Source organism: Theropithecus gelada, chromosome 18 (genome assembly GCF_003255815.1).
Source record: "Theropithecus gelada isolate Dixy chromosome 18, Tgel_1.0, whole genome shotgun sequence".
Classification (NCBI taxonomy): domain Eukaryota; kingdom Metazoa; phylum Chordata; class Mammalia; order Primates; family Cercopithecidae; genus Theropithecus; species Theropithecus gelada.
Window position 1 is genome coordinate 34,108,770 of NC_037686.1, and position 23,581 is coordinate 34,132,350.

The 23,581-nt window shown below is 36.0% G+C and overlaps 1 protein-coding gene across 2 annotated transcripts in view; it reads left to right on the top strand.

Annotated features, from left to right (window-relative positions):
- The window catches only part of PIK3C3 (phosphatidylinositol 3-kinase catalytic subunit type 3), a 127,758-nt gene that overhangs the window by 91,332 nt on the left and 12,845 nt on the right, over positions 1-23,581 (top strand). For both annotated transcript variants that reach the window (XM_025365428.1, XM_025365430.1), the window contains 4 exons: positions 5,480-5,554; positions 13,459-13,627; positions 20,305-20,395; positions 22,987-23,112. In XM_025365428.1, the coding sequence (XP_025221213.1) occupies positions 5,480-5,554; positions 13,459-13,627; positions 20,305-20,395; positions 22,987-23,112 (461 nt within the window). The remainder of the gene's footprint in view (positions 1-5,479; positions 5,555-13,458; positions 13,628-20,304; positions 20,396-22,986; positions 23,113-23,581) is intronic.

Sequence of the window (23,581 nt, forward strand, 5' to 3'; positions counted from 1 at the left end):
GGCACTAGAGTTGAGCCCTGAATGGCATAGGGTATATGATATGTTATAACTTATATAAGTGCTATATTTATGCTTATGTCCATATTTTTGCCTATACTTAAGCTGGGAGAGCAAGAAGAGGGCTTTCTAGTTAATTGTTAAGACTGTATTTAAACTCGCATGTTGTTTTCTAGTTTAAAAGTTGCTTTCCTATACATAGTATTTTTGTGTTGTTCACAACACCCCTGTGAAGTCACCTTCCAAATTATTTTGGACCTTATTCTCAAATTTATTCTTGATGATACATTTTTGTCTGAAAAACAGAAAGAAAATGAAGTTTGAGAATATGGAAATAAAATTGTGTTTGTATATATTACAATCCTTTATAGTTTTAATTCTTGTATTTACTATAGGAATATAAATGTATATTACATGTAACTGAATTTGCTCATAAACATGATTACATGCAGTATTTAAAGACTTAAAATCATTGAAGGTTTTGAGAGAAAATGTTTCCCCTTGTCCTCTTATTTTATTTCTCTCTCTCTCTTCCCTCCCTCCTTTCTTGTTTTCCTTCTTTCTTTTGAATGCCCCTTTTCTGTTCTGTTTTTCTCAGACCTTCAAGTCTATGTTTTCTGTGATCTAAAAAATTACATATCATCTAAAGGCTCAACTAGGCTGAACATCCAAGATGGATCATTCACACGATTGGCAGATTATACTGTCTTAGCTAGGCTTATAGTGAATCACCTACACATGACCTGTCCCTGGCTTGGGCCTCTCAGAGCTGGGTTCCGAGAGCAAATATTCAGACAGACAGGAAATGGAAAATACTGGTTTCTGAAGGCTGGGGCTGGGAAGTTGGTACTATATCACTTGTGTTATATTCTGTTGTTCAGAGCAGTCCTAGAGCCTTCCTGGATGTGAGGGGACAGAATATATATAGATCCAAGCTCTGGATGAAAAGGATGTCACAGAATTTGTGGCCATTTCCCTTAGTACCTTATTACATGAGGTGTTTTACATACCCCCAAATAATTATCTTTTACGTTTTTACTTATAGCATAGTTATTGTAAACCTTTTAAAGTCATAAGTCTGTTTAATAAAGAAATACTTTTTCCACACAAAGTACATGCACATACACTTGCCCTGTCAATATTGACTAAAATTTGAAAATTCTGCTCATTTAGTAAAATTATCAGAATGGTATGTTACAGGTACGTGCTTAATGTCATACCATTGTGTCTTTTGTGTAATGGTCCATTTTTTCCCCAAGAGCTAATGAAAATATGACTGACTTTTTCATGGGGAAAGAATAACAATTTAAATTATCTTACCTATTGGACAGTTAAATTCACATTACATCTTATTTCTCCCTTTTTTCCCAACATTTCACCTGTGTTCATCCCTCAATAACTGATTTGATGGCAGCTCTTCTCTTCATCTAGAATAGCCTTCTGTTTCCTATATGGCTTCCTGTATGACAAAATAATCTGTGTGTAACTTCCATTTTAGAAAATAATGTTTTAAGGTTTTTGCAGGGTGTAAGAAAAAACAATTGATAATAGTTTTGGTGACATCTTTTCCAGATTAAAGTCTGTATCATGCAGCTAAATGTGGGAATACTGTTTATTCTCACATACACACATATCTTTACTAAGTAAAGGGAAATAGGATCGGTGGTTTATTTGTCTTTATAATTTTCTTTTAAGTCAAAGTTTTTTTTATAAAAACAATTTCAAGATGTTTTGCATCTCACATGGAGTAAAAAAACTAACAATATTGTTTTAACAAGATTTTCTTGGACAGAAATAGTGTTTCCATTATTGTATAAAGAATAATTTTCCCTAAAAATTTTCTAGCAAATTTATTTCAGGTCATCTTAAATCATTCTGAGTATTTTCTTTTTTTTTTTTGAGATGGAGTCTCGCTCTGTCGCCCAGGCTGAAGTGCAGTGGCGCGATCTCGGCTCACTCCACCTCCTGGGTTCATGCCATTCTCCTGCCTCAGCCTCCCGAGTAGCTGGGACTACAGGTGCCCACCACCATGCCTGGCTAATTTTTTATATATTTTTTTAGTAGAGACGGGGTTTTACCCTGTTAGCCAGGATGGTCTCCATCTGACTTTGTGATCCGCCCTCCTCGGCCTCCCAAAGTGCTGGGATTACAAGCGTGAGCCACCGCGCCCAGCCCAAATCATTCTGAGTATTAATTATCTCTTCAACATTTCTGAGGATTGTCCCATTCTTACCTCAAATGTTTTGTTGTTGTTTTTCAGGATGTAGCCTTGTTTGAAGTGCCCTGCTGAGTATTGACACTTTAAACTATTGAAGCACTCTAAATTTTCATCTTTACTATTAAATATGACCCTATGTCGATACATATATTTCACTTGACTAAACATATTTATCAGAATGACCATCCAACATATTTATGACCATAACCCAATGAGGCAGGGCAAAAGACCCTTATTCATTTTCCATTTCCATGTAACAATGAAATATCACTCTCAAATTTGATGATGAGTCGTTTATATAAATATTTTGCTTTATAATTAGAATTAAGCATAATTCATGTATATCTAGTTACATGAAAATTTTAGGTCAGAATTAACTGTTGCAACACGGGTGAATCAGTATTCTGTAGAGATAGCTAAACAACTTAATTAGTGACAAAAACCAATTGTACTTTATAATTTAAAAAAAAATGAGAATAGTGAGTAGGTCTGGATTGAACAACTCAGCTGCACAGATGTACAGTGATGTTATTTTTGAAAATTTCAGGAGTTTCTCTTGTCTTCATATGCACGTTATCAGTAGTTTAGTACCCTTGAGTAGCAGCTAGATTTCTAAGAATCACATATTAGAGAACCTAAGTGTACTAAGTTCTCGTGTGTTCTCAGGGTACTCTACTGAGTTTCTCTTTAGGGATATCTAATTTAATATCCCTCAGTAAGTCACTTAGTTATTTTTCAATGGGGAGTCTTTAGTCAGTTTTGAAGTTGTATGTATTGTGGCAGTTTTAGAGCAGTGCTACTTAAAGTGTGATATGTGGACCCACAGTATTGGGTTTACCTGGGAACTTGTTTGTATTACAGAATCCTGGGCCTTGCCCTGATTCTGTGATCAGAATCTGCATTCTAACAGGATTTTCAGGTGATTCTTATGTTCATTAATACACTCGAGTTTAGAGAAGACTTCTCAACCTTTGGTGTGCATAGTAATTTTTGACAGCTTGTTACAATGGAATTGTGGCTGCTGCCACTAGAAATTCTGATTCAGTAGGACTGAGGTAAGATTGAAGAATTTACATATTTAATAAGCTTTCGGGTGATAGTGATACTGCCAGTCTGTGGGATCACATTTCGTGTAGCAATGCTCTAGATCAAGGGTCAGTAAGACTTTTCCCTAAAGCTTTGCAGGTAGTATTTTAGGCTTTTCTTTTTTCTTTTTTTTTTTTTGAGATGGAGTCTCGCTCTGTCGCCCAGGCTGGAGTGCAGTGGCCGGATCTCAGCTCACTGCAAGCTCCGCCTCCCGGGTTTACGCCATTCTCCTGCCTCAGCCTCCCGAGTAGCTGGGACTACAGGCGCCCGCCACCTCGCCTGGCTAGTTTTTTGTATTTTTTAGTAGAGACGGGGTTTCACCGTGTTAGCCAGGATGGTCTCGATCTGCTGACCTCGTGATCCGCCCGTCTCGGCCTCCCAAAGTGCTGGGATTACAGGCTTGAGCCACTTTTCAAGTCAGATGATCTGTGTGACCGTTCAACCCTGCCATTGTAATGCTCAAGCCAGTATGTAAATGAATGAGTAAGACTGTGTTCAAATAAACTTTACAAAAACTGAAGGGAGTCAGATTTGGTCAACAAGCTGTAGTTTTTTCTCCCTTCATCTAGATACCCTTTAAGTCCTCCTCAGTGGACCACTAAATGTTATCATTGCATTCCGCTGCAGTTAACATAATGTACCTATAGTGACTTAATCATAAGAGTTTATTTTCTCTTTTGTGACAAAACTAGTTGTAAGAGGTTGCTGTTGTTCCAGCTATTTAAGGTGGTTAGGGCAAGGTGAAGGCTCTGTGATTCTCTTGCCCTTTTCCTTACGGTCTCAAAATAACTGCTGCAACTACCGTCATCGTGTCGCAATCTAGACAGGAAGGAGAATAGGCCTGAGGGCTAACCTCCTAGTTGAGTCAGCCCTTTGCTTACTGCATACCTGATGTAAATGACGAGTTGATGGGTGCTGATGAGTTGATGGGTGCAGCACACCAACATGGCACAAGTATACATATGTAACAAACCTGCACGTTACGCACATGTACCCTAGAACTTAAAGTATAATAATAATAATAAATTTAAAAAAAAAAACTGCTCTCCATGCATCTACATTTGCTTACATTTCATTGGACACAAATTCCAGCCCAGTGACTTTGGACAATACCATTAATTCTTGGAACCTGAAGTTTTTCATTTGAAGAATGGTTATCATACTTAACTGGCATCATTAAAAGGGTTAGAAATGATGAATATGATATGCCTAGCTAAGAGCCTAGCCTTCAGTACATTGTAACTGTGATTATTATTAATACATTTTTCCAATAATGATACATTGCTTAAGTTGCTTTTGGACTTCTGGAATGGCCTTCAGAACCTGAGTCAAATGAACCGTATTATTTATTGAATTTGAGCAAGGTTATAAGTTCATTAGCAGGTCGTCCCATCTTGTTTTTACACATGGGCTATAGTTTTATATGTGTACAAGTTGTATTTATTGTCAGGCTATTAATGGTAGAAATAAACATAGTTAAAAAAAAAAAAAAACCTCCTTAAAGGTGCTATTTGCTAAATTCTGTGTAAGTAGTTTCAATAAATGCTAAATTTTCAGACTTTTTTTTAGAAGAAAAAGAAAACAGAATACAGCTAGAGCCAATGCCTCTGCCTTTAGTCTTGATCATATAATTTTTCTTAATGCTTTAGAAGATTATTGCGTGAACTTCATAAGTGTCTTTACCACTCAAATGAATGCATTTGGTTTTCTATCTGCTTCCATGTCAAGATTATTTTTCCACAGACTTAAAAAAAATTTAACCCTGCATTTACTTATGTTATCTTATAGATAACATGGTTATGAGTTATGAGATAATTGACAGTTGACTTTATTATGTGTATTTCTGTAGATACTTCTTTTTTGATGTCACCTTTAACTGTGTCCAATTTGATATTAGAATTGCTAGGCCCATGTTATAATTAAGGTCTCCTTAACCTAACTTAAGTTTTGATGCAAGTGACTTTTGTAATTTCACAGAATTCTGCAAGATTTTCTGTTTTAAATAGTACTTTGAGTTTCAAGTGACAGATATAAAGATTGCATATTTGAGAATTTAGGTGAGAAACCAGAGACATTAGAAAACAATTGATAATAAAGTTGCACAAACTGCTTTTATATTCAGTAGAATGTATAACCTGGTTTGCATTTGTTTTCACATTTTTTTAACTGTTATTGCAGCTGGATATTGCGTGATCACGTATATACTTGGAGTTGGAGACAGGCACCTGGATAACCTTTTGCTAACGAAAACAGGTAACAATTAATGGCTACCAGTAGACATACATTGTATTTGCCCATGGTTTTTACCCCGAATCTATTTACTAACAAGATAAATTCTGGCCGGGCGCAGTGGCTCACGCCTGTAATCCCAGCACTTTGGGAGGCCAAGGTGTGCAGATCACCTGAGGTTGGGAGTTCGAGACCAGCCTGACCAACGTCGAGAAACCCCATCTCTACTAAACATATAAAATTATCCGGGCGTGCTGCACATGCCTGTAATCCCAGCTACTCTGGAGGCTAGGACAGGAGAATTGCTTGAACCTGGAAGGCGGAGGTTGCAGTGAGCTGAGGTCGTACCATTGCACTCCAGCCTGGGCAAGAAGAGCAAAACTCCATCTGGAAAAAAAAAAAAAAAAAGATGAGTTACGTAAGTGAAGATATATCAGTGAGTCTTAAAAATTCCTTTAAATGTTACCTTGGAAGAACATTTAGGGATAGTCCTTTCCCTTGTAAGAATTACTTTCGTAGTAATCCTACAGATGGTCATTTTGCACACACTGCTATACTGGAAATGCCTCTTTTTATGGAAAGCCCATAATGGATACAAGCAGCTTAGTCTCTTACTGTGTAGCTCTAGTTAGATTGTTAAAATGTCCTTTCTCTTACAAAGTGTGCTTAATTCACTTTAATATCTACCTTTAATTATTTGCTTTTCCCCTTGGGGTTCTGTGGGATAATCATTCTCAGCGCCCTTTGTCCTGACAACTCTTTAGCCCTATGTGTTTATCTTTATGCAGACAGCTTCCAAACTTACAGCTTTTTACCTCAGTCCGTTTCATTACCTTCAAATTGAAATATCGAACTGCTTACTTGAAATTGTCATTATATATGGCCAGTTGTAAAAGTTTATCCTTTCCTCTACTACCTACCTAAAACCTGCTTCTCACCTCATTTTCCCATTTCAATAGATAGCAACATCACCTACACAGTTGTTCAAGCTCTAGACCTCAAAGTCATTCTTAATATGTCTTTTGGCCTCATCTCATATACTGAACCTATTAACAAATCTTGTCTACTCCTCAACTCCAAAATAGATCATGAAGTTACCTACTGTCTCTTCATTTTTACTACTTTCACCCCACTTGAAGCAACCAATACATGTTGCCTAAACAATTTGAATGAAATCTGAACTCTTTACTGGGGCCTTGTGGCTTGTCCAGGCAGGCTTTTGTCTGAATGTCAAACCACTCCTGCCTCAGACAAGAGCCTTTGTTATTTTCTCTTTCTGGAAAGTTCTTTATTCAGATCTTTGCAGGGCTGACTTAAGTTGAAATTCTAATGGCATAACTTTAGAGAAGCCCTTTCTAACTCTTTGATCTGTAATAACATATCTGCCTCTTCCTCCAATGCTCTCTACTTATTACTGTTTTGTTTATAGCACTTATCACTAGCTGAAGTTACCTTTTTTGTTTAATTCAACAACTATTTATTGAACACCTAGTAGATGCTGGGAATACCAAAGTTAACAGAACAGACAGAAATCCTTGCTCTCCTAGAGCTTGTTGAGTTCTTATCATTGTCTTCTCCCATTTAGGATGCAAGTTCCATGAGAGCAGGAACCTTTGTCCATTGGGGTTACCCCATGCCTCCGGACCTTGAACAACACCTAGCTAAGGTGTTCAATAAGTCAGTGTTGAATTAATGATGAATAAATACTTGTGTTCTTCCATGATCCTTTTTCTTTTCTGGCCTAAATCAAGTTTCTTCAGCCTTCTGCAGAAAACAGATGTTTACATTGCTCTTTAAATTGGTCTCTCAAAACATTTTCTGTTTTGTTTGTATTTCTCCAAATTGTGATAATAATTTAACATAATACATCAAGAATAGTCTAATTATTAATATAATGACCCTATTAATTTATGTAATTTGGAATGTCATATATTCAGTTTTTAATTATTACATATGGAAGATCATCTGATAGAACTTGCATGTGTGATGTCGTGTCTGTGTCAAAGCCAGTCAATCTCCTTAATAACCAAGACCAAAAGAATATAATCCCATTTTCATGGAGATTCTTGGCTGATTTGCTAATTTAGCAGAGGATATTTATAAATAAACATTATGGTGTGTTTGGAGAGAGCTGTAATTTGAAAGTTTCATGTGTTATTTTCACTAGCTCTTTTTATTGGTGGAATCTTTTAACCACAAGAATTAAGCAACAAAAATGATTCCATTTGTTTCTAGATTGTAATCATTTACAACTACAATGAAATTCTTTAATATAAAAAGTAATATTACATCTGTAATATTATATTCAAAAATTCTACTTGTTTTTTTTTTTGGAAATTGATAAACAGTGTAAAACTTTTTCTCTTGGACTTTGAAAAGTGCCCTCATGTATATGTATGTGTGTGTGTGCGTGTGCGTGTTTTAATGGGGGTATGTACGAGTAAAACCAGAAGGAAGAGTCTACGTAATATACTTTTTTGGCCCAGGTCTCAGTTACTTGTTTAATGGAAATTGAATTAAATCTTAGAAGCTTTAAGCTTTTGTTAACAGTTTTCCACTAGAGGGTGCTCCAAATTTGCTTTTTAGAAATCAAAACTTTAGCCTAAAATGTGCATAAATAAGATGCACCTTTTTTTTCCTGTTAAAACAGCAGTTCATTTTTTCTTAACTGCTCTGTAATTCTTTCATCCAGTTACGTTATGCAGTTAGCATTTTAAATCTTTGTTACTAAGATACATGTTTTCAAATTTTTAGTTTTGGTTTGGATGAAATTAGATTCTATAAGGAGAGACTGAGTATGTCAAGACAAATAGAAGTATAATGCTTTCCTCAACTTCTCACAATTTAAAATATTTTTTTAAAATTTTGTGTCTCTAGTCATTTTTACTGAGAGTCTGTATTTCAAAGCGGTTTTAAGTTACATTTCATACATGTTGTAAATAGACTTTGTATAGTTCAAAGTTAATTTTGAATGTGCCTCATTGCAGGAAATATATTCCAATGTTGTTAGTTTAAAAATGCCTCAACTATCATGAAGATTTGTCCATTATATATTTTGAGTTTATTATGCCTTCAAATTGAAAACTTTGGGTTCTCTTATGTAACTGTCCAATCTTTCAATGGCTGATGGAGCATTTTTTGATAATCAAGTCACATTTCTCTTTTTCTGCAAAACATAATACCTTTGTTTCCTGTTCTCATTTGCCAGCACGAGCAGGTTTAGAGTCTAAGATTCCGCTTTAGATTAAAGTGGTTTTGAATTGTAATCAGACTTCCACTGTATCATCTGTGTCTAGTTTTTTGATATGGGGGATGGAGCAGAAGAAGGAGACATGCAGATTTCATTTCACTGATATTTTTGGGGGACTTACCCCAGACAAACTATTCCACCCTGTAAATATAGATTAAATAGAAAATGATCCAGCTAAGAACTCTGGGCGTGTGAAAGAAAATGATTCACTGCATATAGAGAATGTCAAAATCTATACAAGAGTAATGTTCTGAAATGCAAAATATTCATTGCAATTATGGATTTCCCAGACTTTTTTTTTTGGCCCATGCTTTGTTTTTGAATACTTTGAACTTGGTTGATGTTTACTCAGCTTGTGCAGCAGAGGGCGCTGTGTATCCACCATAAATGTAAAAGTGTAGAGTCAGTGTATTGTCATGTGATTAATAATAACGCTGTTTTCTTGAAACAAATATGGGGTGAGTGATTTTTATTAGTGCATTACTATCGAATTCTTATTACTATAGAATTCTTTGGACAAGAAATTACAAAGCTAGACTGTGATGTGGGGTTGAAAAATAATAGATTCCCCCCCCAAGAGTTATTGTCCTTAGGAGAAGCTTTAGAAACCTTACTTAAGGCAATCAGTTGTGGCAGGATTCAAATGAAACGTAGTTTGAGTTTATCCCAGCTCTTTGGAGAAAGGTTAATTGTTTTGTTTTTGTTTTTGAGAGTTTGAGGAAAGAGGGAGAGGCAGTATAACTGAAAAATATGTTCATTGCTTATGGTATACTTTTTAATACAATCAGTATTTGAAATTCATTTGTAAATGATTGAAAAACCTTCACAAACGTAAACAGGGAACTGCTATCTGTACTAAATGGAAAGATCATTGTGAGTCCTAAGGATGGCTTTCCTGATCTTGAGTTGCCATTTGTGAGAAAGGTAGTAGCTTTTTTGTCTGCCTTCCCACTTTAAAGTAATACGCTTTGAACCTTTTGTCAGAGAGCTCAAAGTAAAGAAAAATGGTTATTCTTATTGTTATCTTAATTGGACATTTTCTTTCAGTATAGCTCCTGTAATACAGCGTTCTCTAGAGGGACAGAACTAATGGAATATATGTGTGTGTGTGTGTGTATATATATATATATAAAAAAGGGGGAATTTCTTAAGTATTAACTCACACATTCACAAGGTCCCACGATAGGCCATCTGCAGGCTGAGGAGCAAGGAGAGCCAGTCTGAGTCCCAAAACTGAAGAACTTGGAGCCTGATGTTCGAGGGCAGGAAGCATACAGCGTGAGAGAAAGATGTAGGCTGGGAGGCTAGGCCAGTCTCTCTTTTCACATTTTTCTGTCTGCTTATATCCTAGCTGTGCCGGCAGCTGATTAGTTTGTGCCCGTCTAGAGTAAAGGTCTACCTTCCCCAGCCCACTGACTCAAATATTAATCTCCTTTGGCAACACCCTCACAGACACACCCAGGATCAATACTTTGTATCCTTCAATCCAGTCAAGTTGACAGTCAGTATTAACATCACAACTTCTATCCTGATTTTCTGTATTTAATTTTATGTGAAATTGATTATTTTTTAGACCAAGAAACAGTCTTTCATAGTGGGTAATTTGTTTGGCTCTAAAGGCAAATTTTGCATTTATTTTGCCCCTCACACATTGGGTGATTTTGGGTAAGTTACATAATATACCAGTAACTCAGTCTCTTCTTCTGAATCTGTAAATAATAACAGAACCGCTCTCCTAGTGGTGCTGTGAGTTTTGAAAGAGATAAGTAGACTTTTGCTTGGTATTGAGCACATACTACACATTCCTTAAGGGCTATTAGGTTTTGTTTGCTTGTTTCTTTTACCACCGTGAGATGAATAATGCCTTTTTTTTTTTTTTTTTAACTTATGTGGTTGTTATTTGGACTCATGCTATTAGAGAGAAGAAAATAGTTAATATATTTCAAAAATTTCTTTTTCCCACTTTCTGTAATTTGGGTATTTGACTCCTCCAAATCTCATGTTCAAACTTCATCCCCAGTGTTGGAGATGGGATCAAATGGGAAGTGTTTGGGTCATGGTGGTGGATTCTTCATGAATGGCCTGGCACTGTGCTGGAGGTAATGAGTGAGCTCTTCTGTTACTTCCATTGAGAGCTGGTTGTTAAAAAAGAGCTTGGCACCTCCCCTCTCATGCTACTATGTGATCTCAGCACATGCCAGCTCCTCTTTGCCTTTATAGATTATTGATCTTTGATACTGAAAACTCTTATTGAAAAATATTGCATCATTGTGCTTTTAACTGAGTGAAAACTGCTAGTATATTGTAAGGGTTTAAGTAATAAGTATTGGGAACAGTGAGTGGGAGTATAGATATCGGGAACCTTTTTAATTCTGAAAATACAGGTTTTGCTATAAGAATAAATTGCTGTTTGTTACCTTCTTTTATTTCTAGGTGTAGCAGTAGGGCAGTAGGAAAGATACAACATTCACATAAGACAAAAGGCATTTTAATGGAAAAAAATGGTAAATAAATGTCAGGTTATATAAAAAAAATTGAAGAGTAGGAAATTCACTGGAGTAGCGTGTCAGGGAAGATTTTTTGAAGTTGGGAATTATGTGGAATCTTTAAAAAATAGAGTTTGGATTATAAGGAACAGCAGAAGAAAGTCAAGTGTAAGGGGGAAGAGTAAGGAGAGGTATGAAAAACAGAATGAATATAGTTTTGACACTGGACACGTTTAATTATTAAACAAAATAGAAATTTAAAATAAACTTTGCCATTAAATACTGTCAAAGAGAATAGTTTATATTCTCTTTAATCCAAGAATTACAAATGCCTTGAACTACGATTTTAGAAATAAGTTCATGTTATTTATGCAAATAACAGGAAAATTTAATTAGCACCTCTTACTCCCTGTGTTTTGCAAGTTGGAGACAAAAGGAGGTTAACCAGTTTATTTTATGTATACTTTATTTCTTGACTGTTTAAAGTGGTAGATTTGAAAAAGATCATACTCTCTGAACTTCTTAAACATTTTTTTAAATTTCATTATGTGTATTTTTTGAACCTTTACAAATTTCGTTTTCAGATATTAACTTTAAAAAAAAACCATTCCCTTCAGTATCTATGAAGATGAGTTTTCTTAAAACATTACATTAATAGGCTTTTTTTGAAAATACATGGCTATTTAACTTGCAAAGCATAATAATGGTTTCATTGTTAGATACTGAATCTTCTACGCCTTTTAATTAAGTAGTAATCCTGTTCTTTGAGAGTGTTCTGACAAGAAGGATAGAAATACACTCTTCATTTGTAAACAGTGATACATAGCCAATATTGGAATTCCAGTACTTCCTGTAATGAAATGAAGAAAACTGGGACAGGTTTCCTATTAAAAGCATGGAGCCCTTTAAATAAACCATGTGTGATGGCAGTTTTGTATCAAACATTGACCAGATTGGTCATCTGTTCAAGTGTACTGGTAACAAAGTATTATTTAAATAATTAAATAAAACTAAGGAAAATTTATCTACATCTGTAATATTGTGAGCTTCTTACTTCTTTACCTCTTATGGGGCAGAATAGTGTGTATCCAACAAGGTAAAAGATAAATGAAAACTTCAAAATGAGAATAAAGTACCAAAAGAATTGCTTAGCTTAGTTGAGCAGAGGACACATACTTACTTGAAGGTGGTAAAATGGTTAACAGAAATTGATCCTGGACTTTTCATCAGATGTGGAAAACTGAAATCATAAGATACTCCCCTTGAACCTTAAGAGACTATAGGGATGTTGCTTTTCCAGTGGGTCCTGAAGTTATCAAATTCACTTTTGTGAACCTGGTTCCTCATATTTGTTGAATTATGGACTTTACTTGGGAATCTGGTGAAGTGTATTGATCTCCCCGCAAAATCAGTTTCATTGTACTTAGAGACCATCGAAGCCCGTTTTGGGATTCCGAAAGAGTGGTTTTTCAGTCATAAATCATTCAGTGATTTCTTTTAATGGAAATGAAACCCCCCCGTGTTGACATTTTATGATCTTAAATATGTACAACATGAAACCTCATAATTGTGTTTACTCTTATATACTGTACAATGAAAACAGATTTATAAATCTATGTTACAGATTAGTAAAATTTAACAACATTAAAATGATAGGTGATATATTATTACAACTGAATTGCTATTTATGCTAAGAATATGGTTTTTTAAATTTTTCCTTTCTAAAATTTTTTTTTTGAGTAATGATAAATTAGCAGAAGGATTCATCTCAGGAATAAAGAAATGATTTTCCGTTATATGAAGGACACTGTGCTTAAACTTTAGCACAGAAAATTTGCTACAAGATTCCAATTTCTGCTGATACCTTAAAATGTTATCCAGGCTCTAACCGTCTTTGATTCTGAAGACTTATAAATAGGATTTAACATAGGTTACCATTACTTTGACACGATTTTAGGCATCATTTTGTCTGAATGAATGAGTTAAAATGAGTTAATTATGTTTCCAAGGCCACTCTCAAACTTGCAGTTAGAAATATCGAAGAATTTAATAGGCTTCATCTTGAACTAATATTCTTTATGAAGAGACATCTTGAACTAACATTCTTTATGAAGAGACAATTGTGTGACATATCCCCTACCAATTTCTTTAAGATAATTCTGGTAACAAATGAGTTTCTTGTCAACATCCAGGCAAACTCTTCCACATAGACTTTGGATATATTTTGGGTCGGGATCCGAAGCCTCTTCCTCCACCAATGAAGCTGAATAAAGAAATGGTAGAAGGAATGGGGGGCACACAGAGTGAACAGTACCAAGAGTTCCGTAAACAGTGTTACACGGCTTTCCTCCACCTGCGAAGGTAAGTTGATTTGCTTGGCACAGAGAATTTGGGTAAATTTATTGTATTTTATAGAACAAGAGAAGGAGTTGTTTAAATGTATGCATTCTTTAGCATTGATCACTTTATCAAAATGACAAAGGCAACAGTATTTCCTGTCTTATATTTAATACCAATTTTGACAGACTGTCAAATATCAAAGGAAAAAGACATAAACTTTCTCGCTTTCCCACTATCTCATTACTATATCCCACCAGGCAGGAAGCTGGCGTCACATAAGATGAAGCAAACATGGAGGCTTCCAACTCAGTGGGTTGATGTCACTTTATTTAAAAAAGTGTACTTGGATAGTACTGAGATAGAGAAAAGGTTAAGAAACTTCATACCATTCAGATCTGCCTGAAGACAGTCCCACAGTAGTACAGTCACCTACTGGGTTCTCTTCCTTCTCCCTAGCTGACTTCCTATTTCTTTATCAAAGAATGTAGGATATAACTTCTTTAGAGTGATATTAGTTCAATCATTTTTATTCTTTAGCTTCCTTAGTTTTGGGTACTTTTCAGGAATATTGAAAAGTTTGCTCAATGATTGAAGCAAATGTTAAATATGATTTTTATCTCTTTTTAACACATCATCAGTCATTCTGCTACCAAAAAAATGTTTTTTCTCCATCCTTTTTCCTTCAACGCCACTATATCTGTGCCTCCTTCTTCCTAATTTACTTAGGACTGACTATCATATGTCATCAGGAAGGAAAATAAAAGTCATGTTTGATAAATTCAGGATATGGCTCTGATGATTATTGGTCAAAAATGACAGGATCATTTGACTGTAATGTTGTTTTCAGCCCAGCTATGCAAAATGACTTTTTCTTAGTCCAGCAGAAAATCCCAGTCCAGGAAACATATATACATGCTCTTCCAGGTGAAAATATAACTAATAGATAGCAAGTTGCCAGTGCATGTGGGTTCTGTCTCCTTTGTCTTCATAACCTTTGTAACCTCGATTACTCATACAGTGTTTAGTACATAGGCACTCATTGTATGTTTATTCATTGAGAACTCTTCGTATTTGTATGAGAACCCTCAGAATTCCTGCTTCTGGTCTAGTGTGAGGCCATGTTCCCGGTTGATGTTGATGTGCTGGTCCTAAAAAGACTGGTTTTCTTATAGTAGTCGGGTTTCATTTATGCAATGACTAGGTCTTCGTTGTAAACTCAGTCTTTTCCACGTATCACAAACCCTGTAACAGGCGTTTTACAAATGGCCGTGTTATTTATCCTTTGGGTGGCAGAATGGCTCAGTTTTACCCTCCAGAAATGCGAAAAGAATAATGAGAAAATCAGTGCTCTTTAGATTTGTTTGGTGATGCAGAAGCACTTTCAGAGAGATGAGAGTGCCATTTCATATCTGGGATTTTTAATTTAAAATAGTCAAAGCCCGTAGAAAACTAAGTCAAACCATGGATATCTCAGGGAGGTGGCAGACAAGATGGTAAGGAATGATAACTAGAGAAATGTCAAAGGTGCTCTATCTTATTGAAAGCAGAAGGAAAACAATGTGCTTTATAAACTGTCATTGGTAGAGGATTAGTAGCAATTCAATAGAATGAGAAAACAGGCAGGTTTTTAATGGAGAGCCAAGGTTGACTTCCTCGCTACAAAGAAAAGCCACAGAGAGATTACATAATTTTATGCAAAGTTTTAATGAAAACTGTGTAACTTTTTAAAATTTCCCTGTCCTTCACTTTATATTATCTGGACCCAAATTGTTTGATCAATTTTTTTGTTTGTTTATTATTTTGAGACAGGTTGTCACTCTCTCACCCAGGTTGGAGTGCAGTGGCATGACCATGGTTCACTGCAGTCTTGACTTCCTGGGCTCAGATGACCCCTCCACCTCAGCCTTGCAGGTAGCTGGAACTACAGGTGTATGCCACCATGCCCAGCTAATTTTTTGTGTTTTTTTGTAGAGACGGGGTGGGGTCTTGCTATGTTGCCCAGGCTGGTCCTGAACTCCTGGATTCAAGCTATCTGCCCACCTTGGCCTCTCAAAGTGCTGGGATTATAGGAATAAACCCACCACACCTGGCCAACATTTATTTTTTAATGTTTTATTTTAGAGTATGTTTTAGTTGGTTTTAAAAAATGCCTTCAAGGATGTAAGAATTAACCTGATAATTGTTTGGAGCTAAGGTTATCAGTACTTTTATTAGGCTTTATAGGTATGACCAGCCCTGTTATTTTATAGTTTTTCTTGATAATGGATCAGTTTCTTCACAAAGAAACTACTGAATAACATCGTACCACATAAGCAGAGTAGGCCATTTTGAACTTAGTTATAAATGGTTGCAAAATAAATTATCATCTCTTATTAATCAGTACATATTGTCTTTCTCCCAACCCACACTTATGCCAAACACCATTTTTAGACACTGATGTTACAAAGATGTTCTTTCTACATTTTTTGGTAAAGATTTTCAACAGTGAAATAAGGAATGCATTTAACCCGCTGGGCATGGTGACTCACTCCTGTAATCCAAGCACTTAGGGAGGCTGAGGTGGGTGGATCACTTGAGGCCAGGAGTTCGAGACCAGCCTGGCCAACATGGTGAAACCCTGTCTCTACTAAAAAAGAAAATACAGAAATTCACCGGGCGTAGTGGTGCACGCCTGTAATCCCAGCTAGTAGGGAGGCTGAGGTATGAGAGTCGCTTAAACCCGAGAGACAGAGGTTGCAGTGAGCCAAAATCACACCACTGAACTCCAGCCTGGACAATAGAACAAGACTCTGTCTCGGGAAAAAAAGAAAAAAAAAAAAAGAAATGCATTTAACTGTATCAAGTAAGGTTCTCATATTGTCTAAGAGATGTTTGCCTAGTCACGAAACATCAGTGACTTTATTGGTCACAAACATCATTAACGACATTGCTTCCCCTCTTTGACGTAGTACACTTATTAAATGACATTTTCACAGGAACTCTGATTTTTGTGTCATGGAAAATAGAATGTAGAGGAAATTGACCTTTGAAATACTATAAGAACCTCAGTGTAGTTAATGGATTTCTGTTTTCAGTAATGAAGGTTTTTCCTGAAAAATTTAAATTATCTTTGTATGACTAGAGTGTAGCATGATAGTTGACATGAACGTGGGTAAGAGAAAGAGTTCAGTTTCCTTGAACGTTACATGCAACTTGCTTCTTTCTAAAAATCCTAATTATATCACATTCCATCTTGCAATCTTTGCTAGAATAGATTTTGCACACTTTCCTTCCCTATTATTATTATTTTTTAATCTTAGGTTGTCTAATACTGGTTTGTTGGCCAGGCAGGGTGGCTCATGCCTGTAATCCCAGCACTTTGTGAGGCTGAGGCAGGCAGATCACTTGAGGTCAGGAGTTCGAGACCAGCCTGGCCAACATGGTGAAACCCTGTCTCTACTAAAAATACAAAACTTAGCCTGGCATAGTGGAATGTGCCTGTAGTCCCAGTTACTTGGGAGGCTGAGGCAAGAGACTCGCTTGAACCTGGGAGGCGGAGGTTGCAGTGACCCAAGATCGTGCCACCATACTCTAGTCTGGGTGACAGAACAAGACTCCATCTCAAAAAAAGTCAAGTGGCCTTTAAATTTGTGTTTCTGGATAGGACATTAAATGACTGCCCTGTTAAGTAAACACTTGCTATTTTGGTTCACTTATGTCTTAAATGGAAAATTCAGGTTAATGACAACAGATGTACAAGATTAATATCAAAGGTAGTGACAAATTATTCACAAAGTATGTGGAAGTCTAACCTTTATGTTTATTTCTGTTTCCCTTTGCTATAATAATAGAAGCATGGATGGTTAAATTTAAATCAAGAGATAATCCAGAAAGCATTAGTATTTACCTTTTTTAAAAGGAACATCACATTCGGCATCCATAAAAGCAGATTTTTAACATTGATCCTGGCTGCCCATTGGAATCACCTGGGGAGCTTGTAGATGAGGTGGCAAGGGGAAAGATCTGGGCTCCCTCATATTTAATTGGTCTGAGATTGGGCTCAGGCATTGATACATTTGAAAAGCTACCCAACTGAATCTAATGGGCAGCCAAGTTGGAGAACTTCTAATATATCTCTTTCAAAATTGACTTTGTATTCTTCTCCTTATATTACCTTCTGGTAGATTTCCCCATGCCAAGATGGGAAAAAATTATGTACCTATATAATCAACAAAGCGGAGTACGAATGATGGAGAGTTAGTTGAAAGAGCACCTTTTTTTTTTTTTTTAATAATATGTAACAGCTGATTTGCATGCTGCTGGCATCGCATTCCTTGCAGCCCTCTCAAGTGGATCATCTGTGTTTCCATAGAGAAGGGCTTATCTAACCCGTGGCCCCCAGGCCACATGCGGCCCAGGAAAGCTTCGAATACAGCCCAACACAAATTCATAAACTTTCTTAAAACATTATGAGATTTTTTTTTAAGCTCATCAGCTATCATTAGTGTTAGTGTATTTCATCTATAGCCCAAGACAATTCTTCTCCCATTGTGACCCAGGGAAGCCAAAAGATGGGACACCTCTTATGTAGAAGCTTCATTATCATTATACAGGGTTTCATTCTGGACCTTTATTTTTGCCCCCCCCCTTACCATTTTCATCCAGTCCTGTGACTTGACTTTACATATGATCCCATGACTGATGACTTTAATATCACTAGCCTTCATATCTCCTCTGAGATATATCTGACATCTTTACTAAAAATCTAGTAGGCACCTCAAACTCTACATGTCTAAAATGAAATTCTTGAGTCCCTGTCTAAAATCCTGTTCCTCTTCCATTTAGCCTTTCCTGTCTTGGTGAATAACACTAGTGTCCCATTAGGCTAAATCCTTTGTGTCTTTCAGTTTCTCTATCCTCTCACCCTGACCTCCATTGAAACCATCAGCAAGGATCATCTATTTCATCTCCAAAATATAGCCTGATAGCCCCCATGTAGTTTCCTGTCCACCTGGAAGTCCGTGATACAGTTTCTCTACTTCGATTATTATTCCCTTCAAGATGGCCAGTGTGAACTGTTAAAAATACGTATCAGCATGTGTCACTCCACTCCTTAAACTCAGTTGCTTCTCAGTGCATTTCAAATAAAACCATACCGCCTTAAGATGCCTCTTTCTCTCTGACCCATTTTCCTGTTGTTGTTTTTTCTCTTTTAAATCTTTTAATCAAGCAGACATAACATTATCATGTTTATCAGTTTATTATATTAGTTTCCACCCTCCTCCAGAATGTAAACTTCATGAGTGTGGGGACCTTGTTTGTTCAGTTCACCACTGTCTGTATCCCTAGTGCCCACAACAGTGGATATAGTGAGTACTAAGTAAATATTTGTTGGTTGAACGAATAAAATGATTATATGAGTAGGGATGGAATAACATCTGTGGTATGCATTTATCAATTCCCACAAATAAATTAGTAACTTAAAGCTAGGTTAAAGCTGTTTAGCTATTATCATAACTTTTTTTCCCTAAGAGTTTAAGTGGGTTAGGGCCTGATTTGATTAGACTACATCAAGGTAGAAGTTTTTCATTATAGTTCCTCTTGATTTTTATGAGGAATATAAAATTCAGAAATGAAGATAAAATAGATAACTTGAAACTCATATGGATAGTCATTTTTCTATACAAGTTCCATTATCATTACAGAATAAGTATTAAACAGTTTTTAACAGTTTGTATTTTATTATTATTATCATCATTATAGATAGGCAAGTAGCTGGGATAAAGATCCTGCATCATCCAAATTCTGCCCCCATCCCCTAGAGAAGACAATGCAAGGCACTTGGTTGACGTTTTTACTGAAACAGCTAAAAACCTTCATTGCTGAAAACCAACATCCTTACATCCATCCTGAAGATCAAACCTGAATCTCTTTTTATCAGTGCTAAGGAGGGGCCACCAAGAGCCAAAATGGAGAGGTCCCAGTGGAGATTTATTTAAACCTTCCCCCACAAGGCCCCGCCTCTGGAAATGACCATTCAGAATAGTAACATTGTTCTCTTTGGAGGAAGAGGAAGAGTTTGAGGATTGGTGAAGAGAAACTTAGTTGCTGCTGGAGGCCAGCATGCTCTGATGATATTTATTTAGATATCTTGCCCATTTTTAATGCAGCAGAGTACTAGCAGTTTTTTCTTCTAGAATTATTTTTATCCAGGTCAGTCACTGTAGTTCCTGAAATGATGATTGGTATATCTGGAAGATACAAGTGATTCATGGGATGAAATTATTTCCCTTTCATTCATTTAGCCATGACACACTGAGGTCATCTTAAAGTAGCAGATTGTTACCTTCATCTAGCAAAAGCAGATAGATCTTAATTGTTACAAAATGGGAATTAGACATAAAGTAGATCTTCCTCAGATCCCTTCTAAAAATATATATACTTACTAAAAAATGAAAAGAATGTCATTATTGGATGATTACTCCAAAGGTCTGCCCCATGATATAGGATTTAGAAATGGTGTTATATGAAGACCCCAAAATAAAATATTTGTCAAGGCTTGCATTTCATTGATACCAACTGATGAATTTCCTGCTGGAATAATAGTAATCACTGTAAAAATCCAAGTACCACTACTTCTAGAAATTTCTTAATATGAGAAAGAAATGCAGAATTCTTAATTGTTGCTATTTTTTTTTTCCTTTTCTGCTCTTCTTTAGGTATTCTAATCTGATTTTGAACTTGTTTTCCTTGATGGTTGATGCAAACATTCCAGATATTGCACTTGAACCAGATAAAACTGTGAAAAAGGTAATTTTTAAATAACATAAATGAAGAGCTCTTCTGTATAATTTTTCCATATTCCAGAGTACAACAAATTCTCAAGTCTCTGCAGCCAGTTTTATCCTCTTATTTGTTCATGCCCACAGTTACATGAATAGGTTCCCATATCTGGAGAGACAGCTTGCTGCTCCAGCTCTGCAGTCACAGGGAGGGGGAAGCAGCAGCCCAAAGCTTAAAGAACTGAGCAGAGTTTTCAGCTGTTGTCCATCATAGGGAGGATTTATTTAAAAACTGAATTTACTCAAGTTAATTCCCAGCCACAATGAATCTTCACAAGAACACAATGGAATTCATAGTCTCTCTAATGTATCATTTGGAATGTCTATTATCTCTCTTTTTTTTAAAAAAATATAACTAGATGTGTGAATTAACAGAAAATGTGATACTAAGCCAATGAAAAAATAAAACAATCCGTAGAAACACCCTGAGATGACCCATGACCAGAGAAAAGGACTTTAAAACGGCTGTTATAAGTATCCATGCACCTAAGGGAAAATAAATGCATAATTACGGAACAGATAGGACTATCAATAACGACATTAAAACTAGGAAGAAAGAACAAAATGAAAATTATAGAACTGAAAGTACACTCGCTAAAATGAAATATTAATTGGGTAGGCTTAATAGCAAATTGGATTATGGCATTAGAAGTCAGTGAACTTGAAGATAAATCGATAGAAATTATTTAATTTACTTCCACACCTTTAAAGTAATGATGTGTGGAACAGAAATGTGGAGGAACAGGAATGATGTCAATCACTGGCAAAATAAACTAAACTAGATCTTCTCATATATCTCCATTCCTATAGAATTTCCCTGTATCCTTGCAAAGGACTACCTGAATAGGTCTGTAGTTTCCAAAGATGGGGAATTTTTTTTTAGTTTATAAAGTTGTGGTTGATTTACAATAGCCTTAACTACTACAATTAATTAGTATATGTGTTAAGAATCTTAAGAACCTAGAGGACAACCTAACATAAGTCAGTAAATCTGATACCAAATAACTATTTATATACAGTTAACCTTTTGGTATAAAAGAGAATATTTTCATATTTGGTAAATAACATTATATTTTTATGCCAGGTGTATACCTTCTCTTTGTAATGCAGGCACTTATGTAAGTATGTAAGCTTTGATAAATTGGGCTAAAATTTATTTTGATTCTCCTATTCTGTAGATTTTTTATGTCCTTAAAAATAGTTCCAAAATTGTCAGATATTCTCTCTGTAAGTAGAAGTTAAGGAAATCAAAAGATCAAACTCAAGGACTATGTTTGTTATTATCTGGGATCCAGGAAATGAGAGAGCTAGTTCATTGAAGATACAGCCTTAGATGTTCCTCTACCAAATTGTTCTTGTCTTCACTTTTTACATTTACTTCTCTTTTACCTCCCCCTATCTTGAGGCTCAAGCACTCTCAGATCACCTGGTATACCTCCAGTACCATGAAGAGACAAGGGCACTGAGTTGGGGTTATGGGTTGTTACACTGTCCTTTCTTCTTTGTAGCTTTCTAGTAGTGAAACCTTATACTTGAAACCCTAAATGTGGGCCACACTTTGTCCACTTGGAAACCTCACTTTCTCCTAGCCTGTCTTTGAGAAGTATATGTGGGTTATTTACAAGAGAAAGGAGTAGTGTGTAATGGTTGTGTGGTGGCGTGGGATTGTCTGGAAGCATGTACCAGTTAAGGGTCCCTGAGCTGGCTTCATGAATTCTCTGTGCCTCAATTTCTGCATCTTATTGATGAGATACTATCTACTGTATGTTTGTCATCAGTCAGATGAAATGTTGCATGTATGATACTTGTCATGGTGTTTTGCACAAAGTAGTTCTTCAGTAACATTGACTTTTATGTATATATAAAATATACACACGTAAATATAGATACTAATTTTTCTAATACTTAATGCTACTGAAAATCAACTGTAGCTTTAAATAGGAGTAAAAAATTTCTTTTATCTTTGGAAATTATAGACCTATTGACACAGTTTTGTGCTGGGATATAGGGAAATTCAATAGGAAAGGAAACCTTAGAAAATCACATTTAGTTTATTTTGTCAGTGATTGACATTGTTCCTGTTCTTATGTAGACACTGAAGGTATGGGAGAATATTAATATAATCTCACCTTGCTTCATCCATTTCGCAAGGAATAACAGGGATAAAGTGGATTATTAATAAATATGCCACAAGTTAAATCATATATAGTCACTCTAGATTTTAGATTAAAAAAAATAATAAGGCACACCTTTAATTAAAAGAGCAGTTTATCTGTTTTTAAAATGTAGGACCCTAAGAAAAATTTCTTCTTTTCTTTTTTCTTTTCTTAAAAGCTGTTTACAGCCAACAAGAACGAGGTGATATGCAGAGCATATAACAAAAACAGCAAACTTGTACACTCCAAAGAATTGCATTCAGCATTCTGATAAGTTACAGGTCATTTATTTGCCATAGGAATAGCTCATGTTACTTTATAATGTCTGTATCAGTTTGATTCTGTCTGTTCAAAATGTGCCCTATTTTTCTTCATTGTAAAGACTAAAAGTATTATCTTATAGGTTCAGGATAAATTCCGTTTAGACCTGTCGGATGAAGAGGCTGTGCATTACATGCAGAGTCTGATCGATGAGAGTGTCCATGCTCTTTTTGCTGCAGTGGTGGAACAGATTCACAAGTTTGCCCAGGTAAGTGCTCTGAGTGCAGTGCATTTTTCTCGCCTTCCGTGTACTGCCCCAGAGTCCTTGGAGAGCCATACATTTCTCCTGCCTGTTGACATCTTTTCTGTTCTTCTGTCAAGCCTTTTTGACATTTCACCAGCCAGCTGTAGTGAATCGTGTTTCACGTGGTACTAATTCTAAAACGTCTGCTTTTCTTAGTAATGACTAACTTTTGGAGCACCAGCATAGGTATTTTTTTCTTTGTAGTCAGTGGTGATTATACATCCTCTTGAGAATGATTTTGGATCCAGCAGAGGCCTTGGCAATTGAAACTTGGACACTTGTTGGGTTTTGGTGAATGATGAAGTGCTGGGAAAGTTTAGAAGCTAAGAAAAGCAATCCACGTCACACACCAGAAAGGTCTATCCATAGACTTACTATTAGCAGTATCCACAGGTAAATGAGGGATTACCCCTTCATGGTAAACTTCAGATTT